The 25,710-nt window shown below is 40.3% G+C and overlaps 1 protein-coding gene across 2 annotated transcripts; it reads right to left on the bottom strand.

Annotated features, from left to right (window-relative positions):
* Positions 1–3,239: 3,239 nt before the first annotated feature.
* On the bottom strand, positions 3,240–21,594 carry Znf606 (zinc finger protein 606). Of its 2 annotated transcripts, XM_021165967.1 has the most exons (7): positions 21,193–21,594; positions 20,217–20,299; positions 19,471–19,527; positions 18,936–19,027; positions 10,284–10,410; positions 9,927–10,022; positions 3,240–6,454 (listed from the first exon to the last, which is right to left on the bottom strand). In XM_021165967.1, exons 2-7 carry the CDS (start codon positions 20,245–20,247, stop codon positions 4,473–4,475), a joined length of 2,385 nt encoding a protein of 794 aa, XP_021021626.1. In that variant the 5' UTR covers positions 20,248–20,299; positions 21,193–21,594; the 3' UTR covers positions 3,240–4,472. The 2 variants fall into 2 exon arrangements, 1 of the variants encoding a protein (XP_021021626.1); XR_003837128.1 differs by lacking the exons at positions 3,240–6,454; positions 9,927–10,022; positions 10,284–10,410 and adding an exon at positions 17,252–17,366 and having other exon boundaries at positions 18,794–19,027; positions 21,193–21,577.
* Positions 21,595–25,710: the final 4,116 nt, after the last annotated feature.

Raw genomic sequence — 25,710 nt, 5'->3', positions numbered from 1 at the left:
GGGTTTGGGTGATCTGAACTCAGGTCACTGTTTGTGTAGCAAGTATTTTATCAACTGAGTAATCTCTGTATGTCTCCCTTCTTATATTTTTTGACACAGACTTCCTGGGATAACCCCACTGCCTGTGAACTCATTAATATCATATCTAGTTCTAGAACTTGCAATTTTCCTGCCTCAACCTCCCAAATGGCTGAGATTACAGGCCCCTGATATCAGGCCTATTTACTTTCAGCACTTTTTACATAATTCCATTGCCTTCCAACTGCCATCCTTCCTCCTGGAGTTACCTGCTAGTGACATCATGGTCATTGTAATGTGTCTATTTGCAAAGGTAATTTTATTGATGTTCTTTGCAGCTTATTTAGGATCTAACTTTAAGTCATTGCTCTCTATAGTTGGTTTACTGTCTTTCACTAGGTTGAAGGCACTGAATGATGAGGGATGCATCTTTTTATATAGAGAGGTTTCAGAGCCCCTATGTTTTGTGGACAAGTCAAGTCCATTCAGGGCTCAACAGCAAAGTTAATATTGCATTCACATGATTCTTGATCTTAAAGACATGAAGCACTCCTCTTTCTATGTCTCTTCCCTGATTTATGATGCCAGCCTTTTGTGTCATGTGTGGTAGGCTACCAGCTTCTACTTCACCTCTGACAACCTCTCCTTTCTAGCCTGACAATCATCCTGCAGAATTTTACCTTTCTCTCCAGGGGTTCTTTCCTCTCCTAGCAGTGTATCTTTAATATAAATGGCTCATTTTATGTCTCTTCAGAGAACTCAGTTAAAAAAAAATTGTGTCTGCATCTATTTGAAGAACAAAGGACATCTTGTTCAACACTCTCCTTCACCAGAACAATCCCAGATACTGACTCAGGTCATCAGGCTTGATTGCAAGCCCCTCTACCTGCTGAGTCATCCCACTAGCCCACCACTCCACTTTTTTATGTATAATATTTCCTTCACTAAGTTTTTAGTGGTGTGATTCCTAAAGACAGCGATGTCCTATGTCTTACAAAGTCTGCACCACGCAGGTGCTCTGGCTCAGCTGAGTGGATGAGAGGCACAAGTCTTATCTGTCCCTCCACAGTGAGAACACCTTTCTTGTGAAGCATTCCTGCTGAAGTATTTAAGTCTACCTGGAGTGACTACAGAGTGAAAACAGTGACCAATAGAGTGTAGTGGGAGGGCTGCAAAGGTGAGGCTGGGAGAATGAAACCTGTCAAGGAATCATCTCCAGGGGAGCTGTACCCAAAAGTGGTCAAGTCCCCAAGCCTGGGGACAAAACTCGACCCTCCCTGCCCATTTCTTTCTCATTCTTTTGTTGTCAAGGCTGTCATCTCATTCTCTCTGTCCCTTTCTTTATTTTCCTTAGGCTCACCCCACTTTTATTGTCTCTAAACATAAGTCAAATGCCCAGCTTTTTGTCATATGGCACCTCAAGTCTCAAGTGTCCACAGAATGAAACCATCAGCCAGAACAAACCTTTCTCCCTTATCCTTGGATATTCTGTCAAGGGAATGGGTAGCTAACACAAGTCAACTGAAACAGGAAAGGATGCTTTAACAGACAGTAAAGGGTTCCTGGGTCTGTGGAGGAGAGGAGGCAGTGAAGGGCATAAAATGTCAGTGGCAATCACGGGACTTTCAAGGTTAGAACACAAAATTTATCAAAGTATTTTAAAAATCAAAAATAATTGTGATAGTTTTAGATGCAGAGTCAGAAAAAGGACACATTGAGATTTGTAAATGAGCCCAAAATATGGGAGTAAAGCTAGAAACAATGGGTATCCTGAGTCAATCCTGTGTTTCAGAGAGAAGGGACAGAGAACAGTCTAGATGGGGGTAGCTAGATGAAAAAAAAAAAAGCCGTCACCTTGGACAGGACACAATAGGCACAGTTGAGACCTTCAGGTAGCAATGTAAAGCAGCAATCCACATCATTGAATGGAAGGTGGACTGGGCAGAGTTGAGTTGGGGAGGAATAGAAGATGAAGTCCTAAAGGACAATTTACAGAACTATATAGTCTGGAATCAGGAGAATAAAAGCAATCCTGGGAGTGCTGAGCATACTACCAATAGTTTTCACACTTCAGTGCTATCTAAGACTATACATAAGAAGTGACAGCGAATTCTTCCAGGGGGTAGAACAGTAGTCCAGGAATTTTGGAAGAGGTTCTGGAGAATAGAATAGAGGCCTTGCACCTTATACAAGCTAAGTAAACCTTCCATCCTGTTCTATGCTTTTAGCCCTGGAACTTTGACTTCATGGAAGGTCCTTTTAGAAACCTTTTTAAGAGATACTATTGCTTGATAATAAGGCTATAAAATAAGATGCCAGAGTATTTATGGAATATTGCATATGATGTATGGAATTCCTCAGAAGTCTATAAATCTAAGAAATGGGGCTTGTTTGGGGTATTAAAATGCAAGATCCATATCATTTTGGCAGAGTGATTCTGAATACATCTTTTCACTCTTTTATAGAGGTCATATTAGTATTTTATCCAGGAGTCTTTGCAAAAATCACAATAAAAAGTCATCAAATACTTTTTGCCATAACATTTATTAAGTGACTATTAGACCCTGCAAAGGCAGGCACTAAATGTTATATCCTAAGTTACCTGAAGCTCTAAGAGTCAGCAGTGAACATAGTATCTTAACACTAGTATGCTACCAACTTTTACCACAGTGTGTGTGTGTGTGTTTGTGTGTGTGCGTGTGTTGTGGGAGGTCCAGGACTCTAAAAGGTTATATGAATCTTATGTGCCCCAAATTTCTTCTTAATACCTGTATATCTAGAAACAATCATTGCCTGAGTCCATGATTCCCTTTTGTTCCTTTTCTCCTGAAAAGAAACTTCCTTACTGTTGATGATGAACTCAGCAGGACTCTCTTCCTGAATCTTCCCTCCCATCGAGCAATCACTTCATGTAGAGAAAAGGCTAATAATGAACTCAGAGGGTACCTTGAAGATTGGTGTGCCAATGGACACTAGTTTCCAACAGTCAAAGAACAAACACCCTTGCCTCTGCTTTATCAGGGGCACCTCTGAACCCCCGTGGGAAAAGTCCTTACACTTGCTCAAGTTCGCACTGCCCGGCTGTCTGTAACCCTTAAACCCAGAACCCATAAAACACAGTGGTTTCCATGTCCTTCTCAGAGCTGTTCATATTCCAAAGAGAATGTGGTTTACATAGTAGAAATCCTTCAGGATATAGGAATTAGGTAACCAGGTTTCCATTAGTTAGGATTTTCTTGAATTTTATTATCAAATATTATCAAAACACTGAACAAAAGTGAGAAAACACAGTGGTTAAAAACACAAACTCTGGAGCCAAACTATCTTAAAACTGAACTCCCTACTAGATGTGTCTCTTGGATACGTTTACTCAACACCTCTGCTTCTGTTAATCCATTTGAAAACCTGGGGGTAGAAATAATGCCTACTTCATAGAGTTAAGGGAATTGAACAAGTTAATATTTTTTAAAAAACATTTAAGAGGAGGCCTAATACATGGTGCTTATGTATTTGTAAAACAAAAACTAAAACTAAACTTAAAAAAAAAAAAAAAACAAAATCTTGAATTAACTGAGTTAATTTCTCCATGGTTCTAAGAGGTCTTTATCCAAACACACATGGATGTTATAGTAGGTGTTTATATATAATTGTATCCTTATTGTTGTTTCTTCTGTTATGTATATTGCTAGTGCCCACAATTATAATTTATAGTGACTGCCTATAAGTTATAAGCTAACTGTCCAATAATTCACTGATACGTACCAAACGGACACTGACACTACATTATTGAGTATTGGTTTCTGTTTCAAAACTCAGTCTCATATTTCTAGGCAAGAGTCTTTCTATCTTCTATCATTCGGGATCTCCTTCACTAATCTTTTCTAAAGAGGTTAACCTTGATCAACAGTGAATGCCCCACTCAGTACTACACTAGTTTTTTTTTTCATAAATTCAGACTTAGTATTCCATATTCTATCACTTAAAGAGAACCTAGACCCTCCCCTTGTATTATCAGAATCTGTTTCTATCATTATGCACAAAATGCTAATGTGAAGCTTTCCATCTAATATTCCAGGTAGTATCTTTCCAGTTAATCTATTCTTGGCACAAGACTTTCCTCTTAATAATGCACAAACTTCTACATTTTGATCTACAGATTAGAGCTTTTGCTAGAATACTTTATTCACCTAATCATGTTCCTCAAATATGGAGTCCTTGTGGACCACATAAGAAGCTTAGAACTATTTTTTTCCTGTAATTTCCTACCATTGAATACAGGCTACATAACTGCTGAAAGGTTTTTCTCTAGTTTTTTCATTTATAACCTCATAAAGTTTCTTCTAAAGAGATATCCTGCTGTATAGTAAAGACAATTTAACTAAATTCTTAGTGAAAAACTTTCCTCTTGGTTATACTTATAGGGTTTTCTGCCCCAAAAGTCTTTGCCAATTCAGTTACAGTTTTTCTTCACTATGGTTTTTCTGATGTTGAAGTAAGGCCGAATGACCACTAAAAGCTCTTCCACACTGATTGCATATAAAGCGTTTCTCTCCACTATGCATTCTCTGATGAATAATCAGGGAAGAATTCTTACAGAAAGCTTTTTCACAATGATTACATTTGTAGGGTTTCTCTCCGGTATGGTTTCTCAAGTGTACAATAAGGGAAGAACTCTCATTAAATGCCTTCCCACACTCATTACACCTGTACGGTTTCTCTCCAGTATGAGTTCTCCGGTGTGCAATTAGGTGAGAGCTACAATTAAAGGATCGTTCACATTGATTACATTTATACGGTTTCTCACCAGTGTGAATTCTCCGATGAGCAACAAGGTGACAGCTCTGACTGAAGGATTTTCCACATTTATTGCACTCATAGGGCTTTTCTCCAGTATGAGTCCTTTGATGCCTAACAAGATGAGCCATCTGGCTACAGGATTTTCCACATTTATTACATTCATAGGGCTTAATTCCAGAATGGATAATTTCATGTTTTGTAAGGGCTGAACGCTCTCTGAAAGCTTTGCCACATTCTTGACAGTTATAAGGTTTCTCTCCCGTGTGAGTTCTCTGGTGAGCAATAAGATGGGAGCTCCAGCTGAAGGACTTTCCACACTCAGTACATTTATATGGTTTTGCTCCAGAGTGAGTTCTTTCATGTTTACTAAGGGCTGAATAATCCCTAAAAGCTTTTTCACATTCATCACATTTAAAGGGTTTCTCTCCAGTATGCATCCGCATGTGGGCAATGAGATGGGAACTCCAGCTAAAAGACTTGCCACATTCAGTACACTCAAAAGGTTTTTCTCCAGTATGAGTTCTCTGATGTCCAATAAGATGGGAGTTCCAGTTGAAAGATTTTCCACATTCATTACATACATAAGGTTTTTCTCCTGTATGGATTCTTGTGTGTACAATAAGATGAGAATTCCAACTGAAGGCTTTCCCACATTTGTTACATTCATAGGGTTTTACTCCAGTGTGTGTCCGTTCATGCTTAGTAAGGGCTGAACGATTCCTAAAAACTTTTCCACATTTATCACATTCATAGGGTTTCTCTCCAGGATGAGTTTTCTTATGCTGAATAAGGTAAGAGCTCCAGATAAAAGATGTTCCACATTTGTTGAATTCATAGGGTTTCTCTGCAGTGTATGTGCTTGTATGTTGAGTAAGTAATGAGTCGTAACCAAAGACTTTCTCCCATTCATTGTATTTATATGTTTTTTCTACACTGCCAATTTTTTGATGTTCCATAAAAGATGAGAAATAAAAGATATTCTCATATTCCTTATATTTCTCATACTGGTTTCCTCCAATTTGAAGTTTTGGGTATTCACTAAGTGATGGGCTCTGGTTAAAGATTTGATGGTATTCCTTATATCCATAGAGTTTTTCTCCTGTATGTACTGCTTTATGATCACCAAACTGTATAATATGATTGAAAGACTTCACAGCATCAGTACATTTGAACAGATTATCTCCAGTTTGCATTTTTGCAGGGTATACAGGCTGAATAGACTGGCAAAAGGCTTTATTATAATCACTATTTTCACAGGTAACCTTATCTGCATACATTATGGCTGAATTACAGCTCCAACTTTCAAGATGTGTATCAGGTTTGTAGAAATGTTCTAATTGAGAAACTCTCTGAGACGGAATTAAGTTTAAGCTTTGGCTGTACTCTGTGCCAAGTTCACAGAATTCAGAACCTCGTTGAGAAAGTACTTGTTTTTGCATAAAGACCATTTGCCTCATACCTGTGCTCTGGTTCATGTGATACATTTCTAATTGGTCTCCATATCCCAGAACTCCTAGCCTGGAGAGCCAAGGATTATCCCATATGTATCTTTCTAACATCATTCCATTGCTGGATTGTTCTTCCTCAAAAACACTCTGTGCTGGAATCAATGCTTTGCTTTCAGTATTTCTCATCCACTCTGAAACAGAAGGGAGGACTGTAAGTGCAAAAGACCTCAGGATGCACTGGTGAGATTTATTATTCATACTATGGAAAAGGCTAAAGTATATTTCATTTTCAAGTCCAGACATAAAAGCCAGAGAAATAGTGAAAGTAAACAATAGCTGAATATAAAAGAAAGCATATCATGACACTAATAAAACCAATGAGGAGTACTTTCACATGAAAAGAAGGTTTTACAGAAAAAAGTTAGCTATGCAGAACTGAGCTACTCAAACCATGCACATTACTAAACTGGTTTGCTTCATGACTCATCCTTACTTAACCACTAAGAATCGAGAGTATGAAATGAAATGCTGTAAATATAATAGCTTTTCATGTTCACAGCCTTGAAGCAGATATGCCAGTTTCTCTAGATAGCTTATAATTAATGACATTTCTAGTGAAGATGTGCTTTCTTTCTAAAGATCTGGAGTATGTGTATTCTCAGCTGTATAAGTATTACTGCCTACATGATCAATCTCCAATAAGCACAATGGATTCTGACTTAATAAGCTCAACCATGTTTCGTAGTAGACAACTTCACAGATCATCACAATTTCTGTTTGGCTTCTTCTGGACCCTACGGATATTGCTTTATATTCTTTTGTGTAATAAACCATTATCCTGATGGTAATGAATTTCAAGTCCTATAAGTCATCCTAGTGTTATCAACAGGGTAGCAGTGGATGCCTCTGACAAAAAGACCCAGTGAATACTAATAGAAAGAAAGGAGAGAAGGAAGGAATGCACAATGAACAAAGGAGAGAGTGTAGGGGTGAAAGGATGAAGGGAGAGGAGGGAAGGGAAGAAAGGAAGGGCTTAAGGAATAAGCATGCAGGCTTTTGGAAAGTAATGTTTAAGTCATTAAATAGAGTTATAATTTACTTCTGTATTATAATCTCTCTCTCTCTCTCTCTCTGTATGTATGTATGTATGTGTGTGTGTATGATAAAGTATCACCAAAAGATTTCAAACCAGGGTGTTATTTGTCATTCTAGAATCCAGTCAAGATTTAAACACATAAGACAGAGGGAAATATCATCACAGTTTAGAGATTCTTCTAAAGAAGCAATTCCTATGACCACTACAAAATCATTTTTAGAGCACTGGTATAAGGGACAGATTAGAAAAGCAGCACAGTATGGGAAAATACTCATGTGAGTTGAAGATAACCATGTGTATTTAAATACTAGCTCTACCACTAAATCTAAATAGACTTTGTGTTGTCTGAATGTTAGTCATTCAGCAAAATGCACGCCAAATTTTGCATGTGTGTAACCAGCAATGTTTCATTATAAGTGGAGTATCAGATCAATAATCCATAGAATCTGTACTAACTTCCTACTATTATAATAAGTTACCACATACTTAGTGACTTACAGTAACCCAGATTTATTATCTTATAATTCTAGGAGTCAACAATTCAGAACAACCATTAACTGTCTGGGGTTCTCTGAAGACCCACAACAAAGGCTGGTCTTTGACTTAACAAATAAAGGAAACACAAGGTTTTAACAATTTCTGGCAGGAAGTTGAGGTAGATACCAGTGAGACCAACAATAGAATAAGCAAAAAGAGAAAAAGAAAAAACCTGAGTTACAACATGATCATAGAGGCTTTAAGAGTGATAACCCAGAAGGTCACATGTTTAATTATTTAAACTGTTGAAACCCAAAAAGAGAATCTAGGAAGCAAAAAAAAAAAAAAAAAAAAAAAAAAAAATTGAGCAACTCTTTACACAGACAATCCTTAATATTACAAGTAATAATAATATTACTCATCAGAAACTATGGAAGCTAAAATAAAAACTCCACCAACTACGAACTCTATACCCATTAATACTATCAAATGATTCCCAGATAAAACCTTGGAATTTGTTCCTAACAAACCTGTCCCACAAGAAATGCTAACAGCTGCTGGGGCTATCCTCTTGCAGAAGACCTCAGTTCAATTCCTAGCTAACAACAATCTATAACTACAGTTCCAGAGAATCTAATGCCCTGTTCTGACCTCTGTGGTCTCTGGCAATACATATACATCAGGCACACACACATACCCATAAAAAATTAAAATATTTTTAAGCAAGCAAGTAAGTAATGCTAACAGGAGCTGAAGAAATGGCTCAGCAGTTAAGAAAATATTTCTGAGGACTCGAGTTCAGTTTCCAGATTTTAAGTCAGATAGCATAAAGCTTCCTATAAGTTTAGGCACCTGCACTAACTTGTGTGCTCATGCACACACATAAACAAACAAAAAATTAAAAGAAAAATGCTAAAAGAATTTCTTTAGGCTGATATGGAAAATCACTAGAAAACAACTCAATAACACTACTAACGAAATCATATTTTTTTCTGTTTTTGCGGACAGGGTCTCTATGTAGCCTTGCCTGTCCTGCAACTCAATATGTAGACCAGGTTAGCCTTGAACTCACAGAGATTCACCTGCCTCTGCCTCCCAAGTGCTCAGAATTAAAGGCATGTACCAGCACACCCAGTGAAATTACCCAGCGAATAAGACTGCTTTATCTGATTTTAGAGATAAGACAACACTGGCCAGGGCTAAGTGATCTACCAGTCTTGACAACCTGAAACACTGATATGATGGAGGGAGAAAACTGACTCCTACAAGTCATTTTCTGCCCTCCATACGGGTACCCACTTACCCCTACCCGACCGCCCACCCTACACAAATAAATATAATTTAAAATTTTAAGAATTCTAACAACCGAAAATTACAAAGGTAAAAATGTCATGTTACAAATGTGTACTGATAACATTCAATGCATAAATGTGTAAAAGAGAACAAGCCATACAAAAGCAAAGTTTTTGAATAGTAATGAGGTTAAATTAGTATTAATCCAAATGAGAATATTATAGGGATGTTAAGTGTAATCCTCAGCACAACAATAAGGCAGTAACAAAACAAGCAATTGCAAGGTAAAAGAGAAGTGGTGACCGGTACACCGTGAAGCACCAGTGAGTGGCAATGTGGTACAGAGCAGTGAGTGGATGTGAGATTTCAACACACATTTTATGTCGCTTTGACTTTTTTAAACCATGAGAAAACAGTCTATATTCAAAAACTATTTTTTGTAAATAAGTCTTTAAAGCCATAGACTACAGTTTAGAAATTTAAAAATGTATTTTTACATAGGTAAATAACTGAGACCTTACCTTAGGGAAGTTACAGGAAATATGAACAACCACAAAGCAGACAGAAAAGTGTGTGTGTGTGTGGTGCGGGGTTGGGGGAATGACTTAGGATACAATGTAGTTTTATGAGAGGCTCTGCTCTTAATCAGTAGTAGATGGAAAGGAAACATGAAGTTGAAAACACCCTCCAGGGAATTCTGAATGTATCAGAAAATAACTTCTCTGCCTTTAGCCCATTTCTCAAAAAGGAGAGCTTTGAGGTCAAGTTCCTCATTTATGCCTGGGGCATCACCTCACCTGGACAACTGCTTTTAGGATATCCTTGCTCCACTGACCATGGCTCTTCTCCTTGTTCCAATAGGGAGATGACTTCAGGCTTAGCAATCTCATTCCCTACATATGGAGGAAAGACATGTGACTTTGGTGAGAAAGTTTTGGAGTTGCCAAAGAAATCTTCCCTTGCCTAGTCTTAGTGTGACTCTTCATGCAGAATATACACAGCCTTCTCCTTTCATATTTTCATAAACATTAGGAATTTCATCCCTGAATTTCAAAGTTCAAGATAATCTTAGCCCCTCAGAGATACAACATACTTCTTTCACAGAATAGCTGAAGACACTGTGGAGGAAATGGCTTTGTCAGTTTCCACCTTACCCACAGAAAGTAGGTGTCCATAGGTCTCCAGCATCACATCACGGTACAGAGTCCGCTGAACAAGGTCTAGCTGTCCCCATTCTTCTTGGGTAAAGGCCACAGCCACATCTTTGAAAGTCACTGGTTCCTGAAAGAGCATATATGATCCTTCTCAGCCAGAGGCAAACCTTTCCAAATTTTGTAGGGATAGAATGAGGCTGATAGCCTTTGAGGAGAGGAGACAGGATGTAAAGGACACACTAGAAGGTATCAAAAATCTAGCCAGGTGTGGTGATTTACTTTAATCAAAGCACTTGGAAGGCAGAGGTAGGTGGATCTCTGTAAGTCTGAGACCAGTCTGGACTACATAGTGAGTTCCAGGACAGCCTGGTCTATATAAAGAGAGACCTGTCTCATTTTTTTTTAAAATAAAAGATTCTAGCTGTTATGTGTCAAGTTTAACTGAGTAGCACAGCAAAAAGTGTATTCATCAAGACATCTCAAAATCTAAAGGGGATTATGCACACACAACATTAATTAAACATCATGAGTCAAAAAGAGAAACCTGGAGGCAGTTAAGAGACACAGAGGATCTTTAATGTATTTCCCAGTTTATTTATTAGAAACTAGTTCTGATAATAATGGCCACTATGAACAGAAATTCTACCCACCTTGACAATGCCCTGTCCTCTCAATACATGAATAACATCTGAGACCAAAGTAGAAAGAGGGTGCCTATGGCCCAGAGAGCTTGTGATAGAAAAAAAAAAAACCTTTGTTCCTGTATGTGGACCTGGGACCTGGAAGGTGATCTGGAATCTGCCATCCTGATCACAGGAGAAAGTTTCCTCACTGGTCACTTCCATCAAAGGACTAGAACTAAGTATGAGCAAGATGGCCCAGAGCAACCTGGGCTGAGGGTATTTGTAACAGCAGTGATCAAAAACAGCTGAGTTAGAAAAAAAAAAATGAAACTGGCTAGCATAGAAGCATCCACCTGTAATCCCAGTTACTCATCAGGGACTGAAGCAAGAAGGTATGAGCTGAGTTACCAGGTTCAATATAAGCCTTTGCAACATGGTGCCAAAAGTAAAAATAGAAACCAGGCATGGGACAGGTCTATAACTCAGGGACTCAGAACATCAATGTAGAACGATCTGAGTTTGAAGTCTGTCTACACAACCCTGTAAGAACTTGTTTCTAAGCAAAGAAAAACAAAATCAAAAGGGGAAAAGGAAAATGGAACCTAGAAAACTAGAGAAGATGAACACCAATCTAATGTGTCTGATTTCTGCAATGATTCTATCTTTATACTTCTAAGAAGTCAATGTGAGACTTGGTGTCTGGCCATGTTTAGAGTGGAACATGAGGTGTTACTGTTACAGGTACAGTGTATGGGTGGTAGGCCACAAACCGTGCATCTATTTGCACATTAGACCTTTCTATTTTCAAGGTCCAAATAACTGACTAGAATGTGGCTCCCTGGTTACATCAATCACGGATATAGAATCAACCCTTAGACAAACATGCTGGGCTCAAATGTGTATCATGAATGCATCAGATGCACTCTTGGGGTCCTCTGACTCCCCTCCACAGCTTCTGTCTTTTTTCTTACCTCCCATACCACTTTTCCCATCCTTTGTGTCTGTTTATCACATCTTATCAACAACCTGTCAACTAGCCCTCACTACCTAGTATTCAATACACATTTTTTTTTTTTTTTACTCTGCCCAACAGAACTGGATTTACTTTACCTTCCGAAGATGGTCTACTTAACACAAACGCCTGATTCTTTTGCAAAGACTGCCTCATAACCCCAAACTGACCCCTTGCAGACACCCTGACACATTCAGTCTCCCTGGAGCCCATCACTGCTGCTGACCTATACTGAAGCACCTGGGGACAATGCACATGCACTGATGAATCGTATTTTCAGCAAGGTCTCACCCTGCTGCTTTGAGACTATTAAGTCTGGATGTGGTTTTCCGCTTTCACCTTTTCCACACAAAGCACCTAAAAGTGTTGAACATACTATACTCTCTTCATAAAATACTCTCCAACATTGGTGACAAAGTCATTTCCCTACTTTTCTTGTTGAAGTTTGCCCCAGACCTGCTTCCTTCAAATTTCCTGTTGTTTCTACAAATTGACAAAGAATTGTAAAAATGTAAGCACGATGAATTTTCGTAGGTAAGCTAAGAGGCCATGCTTAGCACCCTGGAGTTTCTAGTCCTTGTTTCTTTCTCTTTATCTCATCCTCCATAACTCCCGGATTTCTAGCAACCACCTTTTCCACATGCTTTCTATGTCCTGTGCACGCGCGCACACACACACACACGATCATATATATGAAGATATCAGTTATTCTCTTGCAAGTTAAAATGATTATTGGTGTTTTATTAAGTGTATCTTTGTTTATGGCTGGTGGATTTTGCATCTTTTATGATACCCTGTGTTATTGGTGTTCAATATAGAGTCTCTCTGTGTATCCTTGGTTGTCTTGGAACTCACTCTATAGACTAGGTTGGCTTCAAACTCAAGAGATCTGCCTGCCTTTGCCTCCCAAGTGGTGGGATTAAAGGTGTATACCACCACCACCCAGTTCTACATTATTTCTTAAAGTAGTTCTATCCTTTATCTTTATATTCTTTTTGGACTCTTCTACTGAATATTGGGTTTCTTAGATAACTAATACTGTCTGATTATCCCCCTTGTGTGTCATAGTCTTGGCAGAGATAGGAGCCCAGGAATCTATTTCCAGTACAGAATTCTTTCTATTCACTCCCTCACTGAACTAATTTTTGTCCTGTAGCATCCTGTTCTGTTTTGTATTGAAACCTCTCCAGATAGAGAGCTGGCTGAATCTACTATCTGGGAGTTAAGGAGCACAAGGTAAAGAGAAAGAAACAGATGGTAAAAAATATATAAAAATACATACTAGCAATCAAATACATTCAAAGTAAAGTAATGTATTTACAAGCACCTTTCTGACCTCACAACTAAAAACACCACCACCACCTGATGTTAAGTGTGAGCAAAGATGTAAGAAAATGGGTATTTTCTTTCAGAACGGAGGTGGCTGCAGTTATAGGAGACCAGCATGGAGATACTAGCAACAACAACAACAAAACTCCCTAAATCCCAAGACCCAGTAAAATTCTGCTTCTAGGGTCATACATAAGCAAGCAGTTAAACATATACAACGTGAGATAACAGAACACTGGCACAGCTTTGGCTGAAAGGGCAGTGAGAACAACAGTAGAAGATTTAGAAGCCCATCCATAAAGGATGGGTAGAATGGAATTTGGTGAAGGGTAGTTCTTGGGAGTAAGAAAGAACAAACCTGACCTGTTTATTTCTACCAATGAGAACATACCTCAAACTTTATCAAAGTAGGCTTTTAAAAAACTACACACAGAGCTGAAGAGATGGCTCCAGGGTAAAGAGCATTGATTGCTGTTGCCCAGTACTGGTTTTAATTCCCAACACCCACATAGCAGGCAGCTCACAACCAGCAGTAACTCCAGTCTTAGGTAATCCACTGCCCTCTTCTGGATTCCACAGGCATTGTATGCACTCGGAGCAAAGACAAACATGCAGGTACAACACCCATATACATAAAACAAAAACAAAAAACTTCAAAGCTACTTGTAGATTTGTAAAGAGATTGTATTGCCTAAAGTTCTACATATAAAAATGGACTCTGTATACAAGGAATCCATCCGTGTTCAGTTTCTCCAGCAGATTGAAGACTAAGTAAAGACTGAAAAATAAAGCAAATATGGTAAAACAATTAACTACAGGATTTGTCAGGGAAGGTCCCCCTCCCTCTGTGGTTTGTTTCTTGAGACAGGGTCTCTATATGCATCCCTGCCTGGCCTAGAGCTTGATATACAAATCAGGCTGGCCTGGAACATAGATGTCTGACTGTCTCTGCCTCTCTAGTCCTGTTATTTAAGGCATATGCCGTCACACCTGGCTACAGTAGCTGTTTATTCAGAGACAGGGTTTAATTATTCTTTATACTTTGTTGTAATTACAGAGCTTGCCAAAAAATATCCAGAATTTAAAAAGAAATATCAAACTAGGCCTGTAAAGACAGTTAGCCCTCCAGGTGACTACACCACGTTGGGGCCACAAAATCAAAGGAGGCCTCATCTCAGGGATAAAGGCCCATTAAATACCTTTAGTCTGCAAATAAAAATGAAAAACCCAGCAGCTGAAAGTGATAGTGGATGGCAGTAGGCAGCAGTTTCTGTGGAGGACATCCTCATCACCAAGAGCAGGGAAGAAATAAAGGGCTCCGAGTTACCTGAGGTGCTGGGGCGAGACTGCAGAGCACAGGTAATGCTCACAAGTCAGGCTTGTATCTTCCAGTCATATGGTGGAATGACTTGCAGAAATGTCTCAAATTCTTGCAAATGTCCTTGTATATATATTACTTTGTATGTATGTTGTGACTTTCTTTACCTAGGCATTCCTGGGATGTTTACAAACTAGCCACACACTTAAACCATGGGGCCTAAGGCTGATGAACTACATCTTAGCTGTCTGCTCGTAAAGCTGCTAACTGTCTGAACTCCCCACGTTTCCTCCTTCATGGAACCTATGGCATTCATAAGTTTTTTCATTATTAATTCTCTATATATGCTTTGGGTGCTATACTTTTAATTTATATTAGTGCCTGTGTGGGTATATGCCATGGGACACTTGTGAAGTCAGCTCTCTTCATCCACCGAGGACTGTTAGTTGGCAAGCATACTGCCTGCTGGCCCATCTTACTAGTCAGTCTTTTCTGTTTGTTGTTGTTTTTAGGGGCTAATATTTATTTTTTTATTTATACATGTGTGTCTGTGTGAATGTATGGCACTGTGTGAAGGTGCTAGTCAAATCCAGAGCAGGGTATCAGATCCTCTGGAGCTAGAGTCACATGTAGTTGTGAACCACCTATCATGGATGCTGGGAACCAAACTCAGGTACTCTGAACAATAAGTGCTCTTAAGCACAGAGCCATCTCTCCAGTCCCCAGCTTGCTTATTTATTTACTTATATTTATTTACTTTAAAGGCAGGACCTCAAACTCATGGTTCTCCTGCCTTAGCCTCCAAAGTGCTAAGATTATAAGCATGTCCTATCATATCTGGCTACTATTAGCATTTCAACACAAGATCTTTGTAGAAAACAGTCTTTGCACATAATGGATAATGAGTACACTCAGGTTAGCCAAGCCTCTAATCTGTCATGTAGAAAGCCTTGGTGAATCATTATAGAGAGGATTTGCGGATTTGGTAAGCTCCCTGGTTATTTTTTTAAGCAAACTGGGATATAATCACTAAAACTGTTTTCACTATTCCTTGAAAGAACAGGATCTAGGGTTCTACTAGATAAACTTTTACTGACACATTTCCAAGATACAGCTGAGATGGCAGCTTCTGATGTTTCCAGCAGGTGAATGCTTTATTTCAGCAATTAACTTGGAGAGAGCCATACAGGAACAACAGGCTCATTGTGTACCTCACAATCCTGCTTAATTGGGAAGTTCTAGCTGGCTGTGGTGACGAATGCCTGCCTTGGACCCAGGACTGGGGAGGCAGAGGGAAGTAGAGTAGATCTCTTCTGAGTTCCATGCCAATTCAATACAAGTTCCAGGCTAAGGAGGATCTTAAGAAACCAATACAAGAACAGTTCAAAATTAAAGTCCAAGTTTCCAACAGGGAAAATTCCAAAGTAGTGACCTGGGAAGAGAGCCAGGACTGTGTTCTCAGAAATCACAACTCTTCAGACATTACAAAGTGTTGTTATTTTAACTGTTTTATTTTTCTCAGCAATAACTAGTCATTTTCAGAATCTCTCACACAGGTTAACCATAGAGTACAGCACAACGGTTAGTCAGGTTTCTTCACAGCATTTGATTATAGCTAACTTATATTCTCCTGAGACTGACTAGTGACCCATCTAGTCCTCCTAGCCTACCTTTACTGCTGATGGTTTTGTTACAGGATGTGAAAATGATGTTCATATTGTGACAGCAGTGAGCCTTAGCCACTCAAGTTCTGAAGCCAGATAACCATCACCCTGTATCCCTCCATCCAGCCCTTCTGCTTCCGGGACAGTGGTACTGCCATGTGATGACAGCACACTTTCAATGCAGTTCACCTGTCAGCTTTGAAACTGGAGGAGGAGGTTTTATTGTTATTTTTTTAATGTGAGGGAAGGCATAAAGTTAAATAGAGATGTTACTTTAAAACATTTATCTTGGTATTTCACGTTATCTTACTTTATTGTTTCATTATTTTAAGTTACAAGTAAAAGACCTAAATATTCAAACTACTTTTTCCTTTTCATAGCAGAGAGTAAGCAGAATAAATTCAAATTTTATTAATATTTAAAAAGAATTTCCATTTGGAAACATTAAGATTGACAAAACTGGAAAGAGAGAAGGGGGGGTGAGGGGGGGCGGGGTGTGGATAACTGAGCCTGAGTCATGAAAAGAAACTCTGTATCAGTCATTTCAACCTTCTTAATGCTGTGGTTCAGTTCCTCATGTTGTGGTGGCCCCCAACCATAAAAGTATTTTTGTTGCTACTTCGTAATTGTAATTTGGCTACTGTTATAAATTGTAATGTAAATATCTGATATGCAACTTCTGTGAAAGGGCCATTTGACCTCCAAAGAGGTCTTGACCCACACGCTGAGAACCACTGCTCTAGTGCATTTTAAAATATAAACTGACACATGGAGGTTTAGCATTTAAACACACTTGCTATTCTATCATGTGCACCGATGTTCTGATCCTAGTACTCATGTTGGGCAGCTCACAGACACATTTAACTCTACCTATAAAGGACCCAATACCTTCTCATCTCTTTGGGTACCTGGGTATACACACACACACTCAGAAAATTTTAAGTGGCTAGAGAGATTGTTCAGCAGTTAAAAGCACTGGTTGCTCTAGAAGTGTACAGACATACATGCAGGCAAAATACCCATACAGATAAATAAAAATCTTTTATTTAAAAATTCAGAAATAATAGGTTGGAAAGATGTGTCAGTGAGTAAAGTCACTTGCTTCTAAGCCTGGCATTTAAATTCTGAATTCAATGTCTGGAACACACATGAAGGAGAAAGCCAACTCTTCAAGCTGTCCTCAGACCACCCTACCCCCGTCCCATCTCCACATGTGCACCCCCACACATACAAAAACAAATATATTTTCAAAATGATTTTAAATTAATAACCCTTAAAACATGCCAAGTTGAAGAAGCCAGATTCAAAATGTCATATGTTATGATTCCATTTAAATTAAATACCTAGACCAGGCAAATCCATAGAGTTGGAAATTGACTAGTGGTTTTCAGGGACTGGAAAAAGGAAGAAAGGGAGTGACTACTAAGGGATATAAAGAATAAAGAGTTCTTTTTGGGGAGACAGAAATAGTCTAGAATGAGAAGCTGGAAGCACCATTTTGTGGCTATATTAAAAACCAATGAACTGTATGACTTAAAAGGGTCAACTTTCTAGTCTGTAGATATTATCTCAATAAAGCTATTACAGTTTTTAAAAGGAAAAAAAGACAAATGGCTGGATCTGATGAAGAACCTAGATGTGAGGGAGAGCAGTGACAGTATTCCCATACCAACACTCCTGTCCTGTGCTCTCTGAGGAGTTACCCGGGGTGCTCTTACACTCCCAGAGCCCTGCTGGACTCCCCGTGGATCTTGCTGATCTTACTCTATCTACTTCCAGCTTCCAGACCCTGATCAGACTGAAGCCTTTGACACCAGCCTGCCTCTTACAGCCTCTCCCCTGCACACACCTTTCCAGACAAATTCTGGATCATGGTGCCTCGTGAAGCCAACAATTCTGAGGTTCGTAGGTTGGCAACAGGAGTGCAGGCCCACCTGGGTTCTTCCTAGACTCTCCTAACTAAAATCAGCCTGAATGCAGATACCAGTCATAGAGTTCACCCCAGATCTTTAACATACCCGTGGAGCTTCAGGCAGGTCAGACACCTGCTTACCAGGATGTGCCCACCTGATGTATTGCTTTTACCTCTTTGCTTATTAGTCGAGGTAACCTTCCCCTTCACAATTCTGTAACCCCTACTGACCTCTATGCAGACTATGTCTCATCTCTCAAGGCATCGGTGGACTGAGCTGTAACAGAGCTTAGGGTTTCCCTCCACATCTCAGGCTTCTTGTGTCAGAGCATGACTAGACCCAGGCTAATTGTAAAGTGTCATTACCCAAGTGTGCCACCTTAGAAAGTGGACTGTTAGGTCCTCTAGGTAAAGGCTTACACCTGTTCTTGTTCCCAGAGCAAGCATAGAGTGTATTAGTATCCAGCCTGAATCTGATTCTGAACATGTGAGTAAGTAAGGGGTTTGGGGGAAGGAGTAAGGGTTGCCAGCTAAAAATGGCTTTCATTCATCTCTCTCAGAAGAGCTCATGACAGAGATGTGTCTCAGCTCTGTGGAGAGGCAGGGTGACAGCAAAGCTCTGTATCATGGAAAACTGACTGGATCGCCATACCTGCGTTCAGGAATCGCTAATTGGCTGACTCCTTGACCTATGTTCTTGCTGCTGTAAATTAAGGAACAGTATCAACTAGGGCGGTCGGGGAAAACCCGGGAACACAGTGACCTTTCAAGGAAAAGCAGAAGTTCCATCTCACCTCGACTTGGGCTACTGGGAGCCCACCTGCTTTCCTTCCGTCCTTCTCAGGGCTTCCCTCCATGTGCCATGCTGGATCCTGAGGACACAGAGCTGTGAATAGAAAAAGAAGTCATGGAGGCACCATTTCCTGGCAGAAGTTCATCATGTACCCTATGGGAATGAGAAGTACAAGGCCCTGCTGCTGCTCCTACCATCACCAGTAAGGAAGAAAGCCACGTCTTTACCCCATAGATGAAAGAGATGGGTCTTGGAGAAGGTGACATGTGAATCCTCACAGACTTTCTGGTCTGTGCCCTAAGTATCTAGACACTAATTCTTGTGTTATCTGTCCTAGAGATGTCATCATCATATCACCCCTACAGATATTCTTCTGACCCCTCTTTATTCCAGCTCTGTATTGAGATCGGGACTACAAGCTCCTGTTCTAAAGAACCACTGGGTCACCAGCTCTGACCTCAGCTATGGCAGATCACTGAGGGAAGACGTTAGTACATGGCACCCAACACAGCTGAGGGTACAGGTTCTTGACTCACCCCAGGAGATAGAAGGCTCAGCAGCTGCCATCCCCCAAGACTGGTCCATGAGGGTACCTATAGAGAGAAGGATCAGATGATGACTGTGGTACAAAACAGTGACTAAATGTAACACAAGAAAAAAAGGAGCATGGCAAAGTCCCACACAGAATCCAAGGGCATCTAAAAAACAATCCAACATAACCTGGATCTGCATAGGAGACACCTGTAGACTGTAGACTATGATCTAACAACAAGGCAATGAAAAACAGAACCCTCTGAATGGCTGAATAAGTTTCTGATAAGATGTATCATCACCTAATTCTTAATTTTAAGTAGGATACTGCCTTGATGTCTATGGTGATGAAAACTTAAAGATAAAACTATCACATATCATTATTAACATTATTTTAAAAATACAGATTAATATTAATAAGTGAAATACAGTATTAAAGGTGAAAAACACAAGAGAACTAAAAACGTTTTGACTGTATATATTGTCTTCAAAAGAGTTCTATGAGTTACTAGAATATCTTATAGAGGTCCTTTTCAGAAGCTGACTATCAAATATACAAAACTTACGTTGTTGTTTACGAATACATTTCCTCTTAACGACTAAACTGTTCTAATTTTGTACCAAGACAGCTAGACCGTCTATTATCTCCCAAAGCTGGCAGCCCTTTCTCAGCCCTGACCTACAGTAAGTCTCCTGTAGGGAAAGGTGCAGAGAAAAAAGAAAAAAAAAAAAAATCAAGATTTGGACTCACCCCAGGAGGGCCATGGGTTGATGGCAGCCATTCCTGAGGATTAACCAGACAGGGTCCTGCCCAGGAACACTGCAAGTATCAGCCTAGAGACAAAGCAAAAAAGGGGCAAAATTGGTCCTGTCTCACAAAAAAAATCCAGCGAGAACAAAGAGAACCCATCCACAAAGGTGACAAGACCCCTAAGAAGCATGATTAAAAAAAATGCGCGCGCACGCGCATGCGGAGGCACACACACACATTGTGCAGTAAGTGGAGCACAAGTAATACCAGCAATGGGGAGGCAGACAGGAGAATCCCTGGGAATTTCTGACAAGTGAGTAGAGTGGAATTAGAAGCTTCCTGGTTCAGAAAGAGACCCTGTCTCAAAGCCAAGATAGAGAGCCACTGAAGAAGATACCCAATACCAAACACATAGTTATCACAGACACAGACACACTTTAGGATAAAGTGTGATCGTCTGCAAAGGTTAAAGCCAAACAACAACCATCACCACCTGCAAGATCTTCCAGACTCAAGCCCATCGATCCCTCCCGTAGTGGCGTCAGAGACAAAAAAAAAAAAAAAAAAAGGTCTTAGAGTCAGACCCCACAAATGCATGGATTCCGGGTCTTTGTGTGAGGTCCGCAACCGCTTGGTACTAAGTTTGGTACTAAGCACTGGCACACTTACAGAGACTCAGATACCCCAGGATTTGAGTCAAAGCTCAAAGCAAGCAAGTTGTAAGAATCCTACACACACACACCCACAACTCAAGGGAAGCAAGTTGCGAGAACCATGCACGCACACGCTAACGGGACAGCACACACACACCCTCTTGTCACTTCAAATTTAAAAGAACCTGAGCCTTTCCCAAGTCTGGTTTGACGCCCTTTACAGATCTTTGCTTGGAAAGGACCGGTTAAGAGCCTGGCTCTCCTTCAGGGCCTCCGCAACCAGGTCGCTCCAGGCGCTGGTTTCACCAAGCTTCCCGCCTTACCTGGCTCGCGGCCACTGGCCCTGATTGCACTGCGGCTGAGCTGGCTCGGGGCTGCTGCACTGAGCGTCTGGCTTCTGTCCTGCACCGAGACAACGTCCCAGGCCTGGCCTACACGGCCCACTAGGGCCGGCCTTTCCCAGTCTGTAGAAACAGCGCACCCAGACCCCGGACCTGGAGGGTCGAGGGCAATCGGGGCACCGAGTCGGCGAGAGAAGAGAAGGTACCCGTTGCACCCCGGCACTGAGCCAGCCCTGGCCGCAGGCGCCGCTTCTCCGTGGCCGTTCCCACGACCTGCCAGGCTCTCCGTGACAACGACATCGGTAGCCCTTCAGTCCGGAATAAGGCCTTACTTTGGCCGCGGACAATGGCGGCCGCACCCCCCAGAGTCGACCAGGACACACCGCGAGGACTATTGGGAGTTGTAGTTTCAAAGAGACGCGCTTCTCCCTGCTACCGGAAGTCGGCCACGGCCGTTTTCAGAGCCTATTCTTCCCAAGTACCGCTCTCGAAGCACCCAGACTCTTAGGTTCCGCTTGTTTCCGAGGCCTAGAGGGGCGGTGGTTCTCTCATTTGCCATCTCTCCCCAGGTGATGACAGCAGGACAGTTTGGTAGGCCAGGAACCTCAGTTTGAGTCTCAGTAAAATTGCAGCTCAAGCAAGGTAGCTACTTTCAAAGTTGGAGCTTGATGAGGGTGAGTGATCTCTAGGAAGCACTTCCCTCAACCTTGACAAAATTGAGAACGTGGTTGTTATTATACCTTTATTTTTAGATGAAGAACCTAATTCTGACTGGCCCCTTGCATATGATTGTTGGAGATTAAATTTCAATGCATGAGTTTTGAAGGTGACAAAAATATACAAACCATAATCTTTATCTTCATTTTTGTTTCCTGATGCCTTTAGATCAAATGACATGAGAGTTCAACCTTGAACAGAGCCATCAAGTCTTATTTTGGAACATAAATTCATATCCTGTTTTATACTGACATACTGAATTTTTCAAAACTGGCATTAAGTGATGGAATTTCATAAAATTTATCATCTTTAAAAGACAATAAGCCGGGCGTGGTGGCGCACGCCTTTAATCCCAGCACTTGGGAGGCAGAGGCAGGCGGATTTCTGAGTTCGAGGCCAGCCTGGTCTACAAAGTGAGTTCCAGGACAGCCAGGGCTACACAGAGAAACCCTGTCTCGAAAAAAACAAAACAAAACAAAACAAAACAAAACAAAACAAAACAAGACAATAAATGTTCTTTATTATCAGTCCCCGAAAATGTAAAGTGATAGCTTTGAACTAACTTTTCCCCTTTCCTTTTGTCTCTTGGTCTTAAGAAACTTCAGTTGCAAAAGGCATAGTAACTTGCAGTTTGAGACACTTCTTTGCTAGTATTTCTTGAACAAATACATGTATCATTACTAAACCCTAAGAAACTGCAAATTTGTTTCTTCCATACAGTTACAAGAACAGAGAGCTTTTCTGCACAGACTTAAAATAACAAAGTCAAAGGTCTTTAGGTAGCATTAGTATAAAGAAAACAAAACAGGGTGTTTGGATTGAGATTTTGGGGAGAGGCACTCAGAGGTGGCTGGTATCCAAAAGTGATATTGTGTTCAGATCTGAAAGAAAAGAAACCACCTAGTGACTATATGAGGAAGACACCTTTAAGCACAGGGAACAGCAAGTGTTAAGGCCCCAAAGCCAAATTGGCCTTTTCCTGTTAGAGGAGATTGGAGTCTAGGAGTAGGAGTGAAATGAGATGAGCTTTGGAGTGCAGGGGCGGGGGTGAGGGGTGGGGGGTGTGATTAAGGTGGTTTGTGGAAACTGAGGCCAGTCCCATGGTTCTCTAAGTTGTGAACTATGGTTTGAATTTTATTCAGGTAACAAGAGGAAGTCAGTGAAGGACATGTAGAGACCTGATATGAAAATCTAAAGATACCTTGACTGCTGGCTGGAGGAATGAGCTTTGGGGATAAAGTAGAAAGGCTCCCTTCTAACCTGCCACTTCTCGTTCAAGCATTGTTTCTCTGTCTAATCATTAAAGATGGGATTGTGTACCATCCATATATTATTAGTTTGTTCAGTTCTGTATTTCTACCTAAGATCACTTTCCTGTCCACCCAGGATCTATGTCAGTACATTGGCCTTTTTACATCACCTATTAGGCCTCTCCCTTAAATTCAGCTTTTCTTCCTTAGCTTCTCTACACACATTGACTCCTTTTTGCCTTCCCAGTGAGTGCCAATATTACCCGTACAAATCTAACCTTTAAACCTTCATTAAATGACCTTCTCTTTTGGAACTGTCTCTGAGGTCTGCCTTGCTCATTGCTCATTCAGGTCCAGAAGTTCCTTCTCTACAGCAACTAATTCATTTTACACACACACACACACACACACACACACACACACACACACACACACAGTGTCAATACTCCCTCACCTAAACTTTTCAGTGTTCCCCCTAACTACAAAGAAACTGGATTTCTAAGCTAGGGATGCAGTTCAGTTGTTAGAGTTGGGTCCCCAGTACTGCATAAAAGCAGTCATCCCTATAACCCCTGCACTCAGGAGGTGGAGGGAGGAGGACTAGAAACTCCAGTCCATTTCCATTGTTGAGAAATAGCATATAGCAGGAGATATGCGAAACCCTTATGACTGGACTGATGTCTGTCTGTCTGTCTGTCTCTCTCTCTTTGTAGGAGAAAGTGTGTGTGTCTGTGTGTGTGTTTTTAAAGATATTTCTTTATTTACATTTCAAATGTTATTCCCTTTCCTAGTTTCCCCTCTGAAAATCCCCTATCCCCTCCCCTCCCCCTTTATAAAGGAAAATCATTGAAGCTTTGAGTTGATTTGATAGAAATGTTCACTGATAAGTGACCTCTGGGGAAAAAAAAACTTCTGAATTGTACTAGTCCTCATCCTGGGTGACCACTTATTCTTGCTTATATTTCTCTAGACCAGTGGTTCTCAACATGTGGGTTGAGACAGTTTAGGTGTCAAATGACCCCTTCACCTAGGAGCATCGGACAACAAATATCTATATTACTTGTCATAACAGTAGCAAAATTACAGTTATGAAATAGCAATGAAAATAATTATATGATTAGGGGTCACCACAACATGAGTAACTATGTTAAAGGGTTGCATCAGTAGGAAGACACCTGCTTTAGGCACTGGTTTTTTTTTTTTTCTGTTAAGTATCATCTTCTTTTCTTATTTATTCTCAATTTCCCAGTTATTTGCTATAATGAGATGTGAGGCATCACCTAGTCTAGTCTCTGTTATTCTATTCTGGAAGGAATAAAAGAGGAAAGTGGGTGCTTAGAAAAAGAAACAAAAATAGCTCCAATAGTGGAATTGAAGGGATAATCAACAAAACATGCATGATAAGAGTAAATATGAATGTTAATGAAAAATACCCGTGTGATGGTAATCTAGCTTGCTACCTCAGCATTCAGGAGGCAGAGGCAAGAGTTGAGTCCAAGGCCAGCCTAGACTATATTATATTGAGTTCCAGGCCAACCTGTGGGATAGGGGGTAGGGCATATAGTGACAACCTTTCTAATACTTAATACTTAAAGAAACTATGGGAAAGATGAACATGGAAAAGAGAAGTCACAAACTATACACATGCACTAGAACAAGAGACATTCATATGACTGAAATAATCAGTAATGATGAACAAGACAGGGACAACATGTGGGGAAAACAATGAAATAGGAGATATCTCCAGTGATGAAAGTTTCAAGCTAGTCTTTCTTCTTTAAAGGTTAGTTTGTCTCAAATATATAATCACCCTCCCCATCAATGTTCATTGTTCTTATAATGTATATCTAATTAATATTCTGAAGAATTAATTTCTCTTGTCTTTTTTCTTTCTTCTTTGTTTGCTTGTTGTTTGTTGCTGGTGGAGGTGGGGAGGGTCTTTCTTTTCTAATCTCTGTAGTCATCCACTTTACATGACCAATTCCACCACTAACACACAATGCCTCTTCTGCTTCAAACTTCACCTTAGCTGCTGATGGATGGAGAAGGCCAGCACCTGGAGGACTGAATGTGGAAGAACTGGGCTGAATGGGGTGAGGGTGAGGTTCTGCAGGATGAATCTAAACTACAGAATCATGTAAAAGGAAAAGTTTTCACTCAGGGTCCCCAAGATCAAGTTCTCAGCACAAAGGGAATTTATTTGTCCAAGAAAGAGAGAGGACAGGGAACAAAGATAGGAGAAAAAAGATGATGGAGAAGAGAAGAAAACAAGGGAGAGGGAGGAGGTGTATTTGTCTATGAGAGACAAAGGATTGCCTCTGGAAAAAGAGGAGACAGATGTGGCAAGTAGAAAAATGGTTTATAAAAGTACAAGAGGAAACTCAGGAAGAATTGTTTAATTTTAATTTGGTATGTTAATTAGATAAGTCAAATGGGCTTTTGATAGCTGGACTTCAATATTTCATAGCTTGATTTTAGTAGTCAGCCCAAGGAGGAGTAAGAGGGCCAAATAAGGGAATATACTTTGCTGCCT

The sequence above is a fragment of the Mus caroli genome, chromosome 7 (assembly GCF_900094665.2).
Source record: "Mus caroli chromosome 7, CAROLI_EIJ_v1.1, whole genome shotgun sequence".
Taxonomy (NCBI): Eukaryota; Metazoa; Chordata; class Mammalia; order Rodentia; family Muridae; genus Mus; species Mus caroli.
Note: the sequence above shows the minus strand (reverse complement) of the source record. Positions and strands in the feature narration are given on the sequence as shown.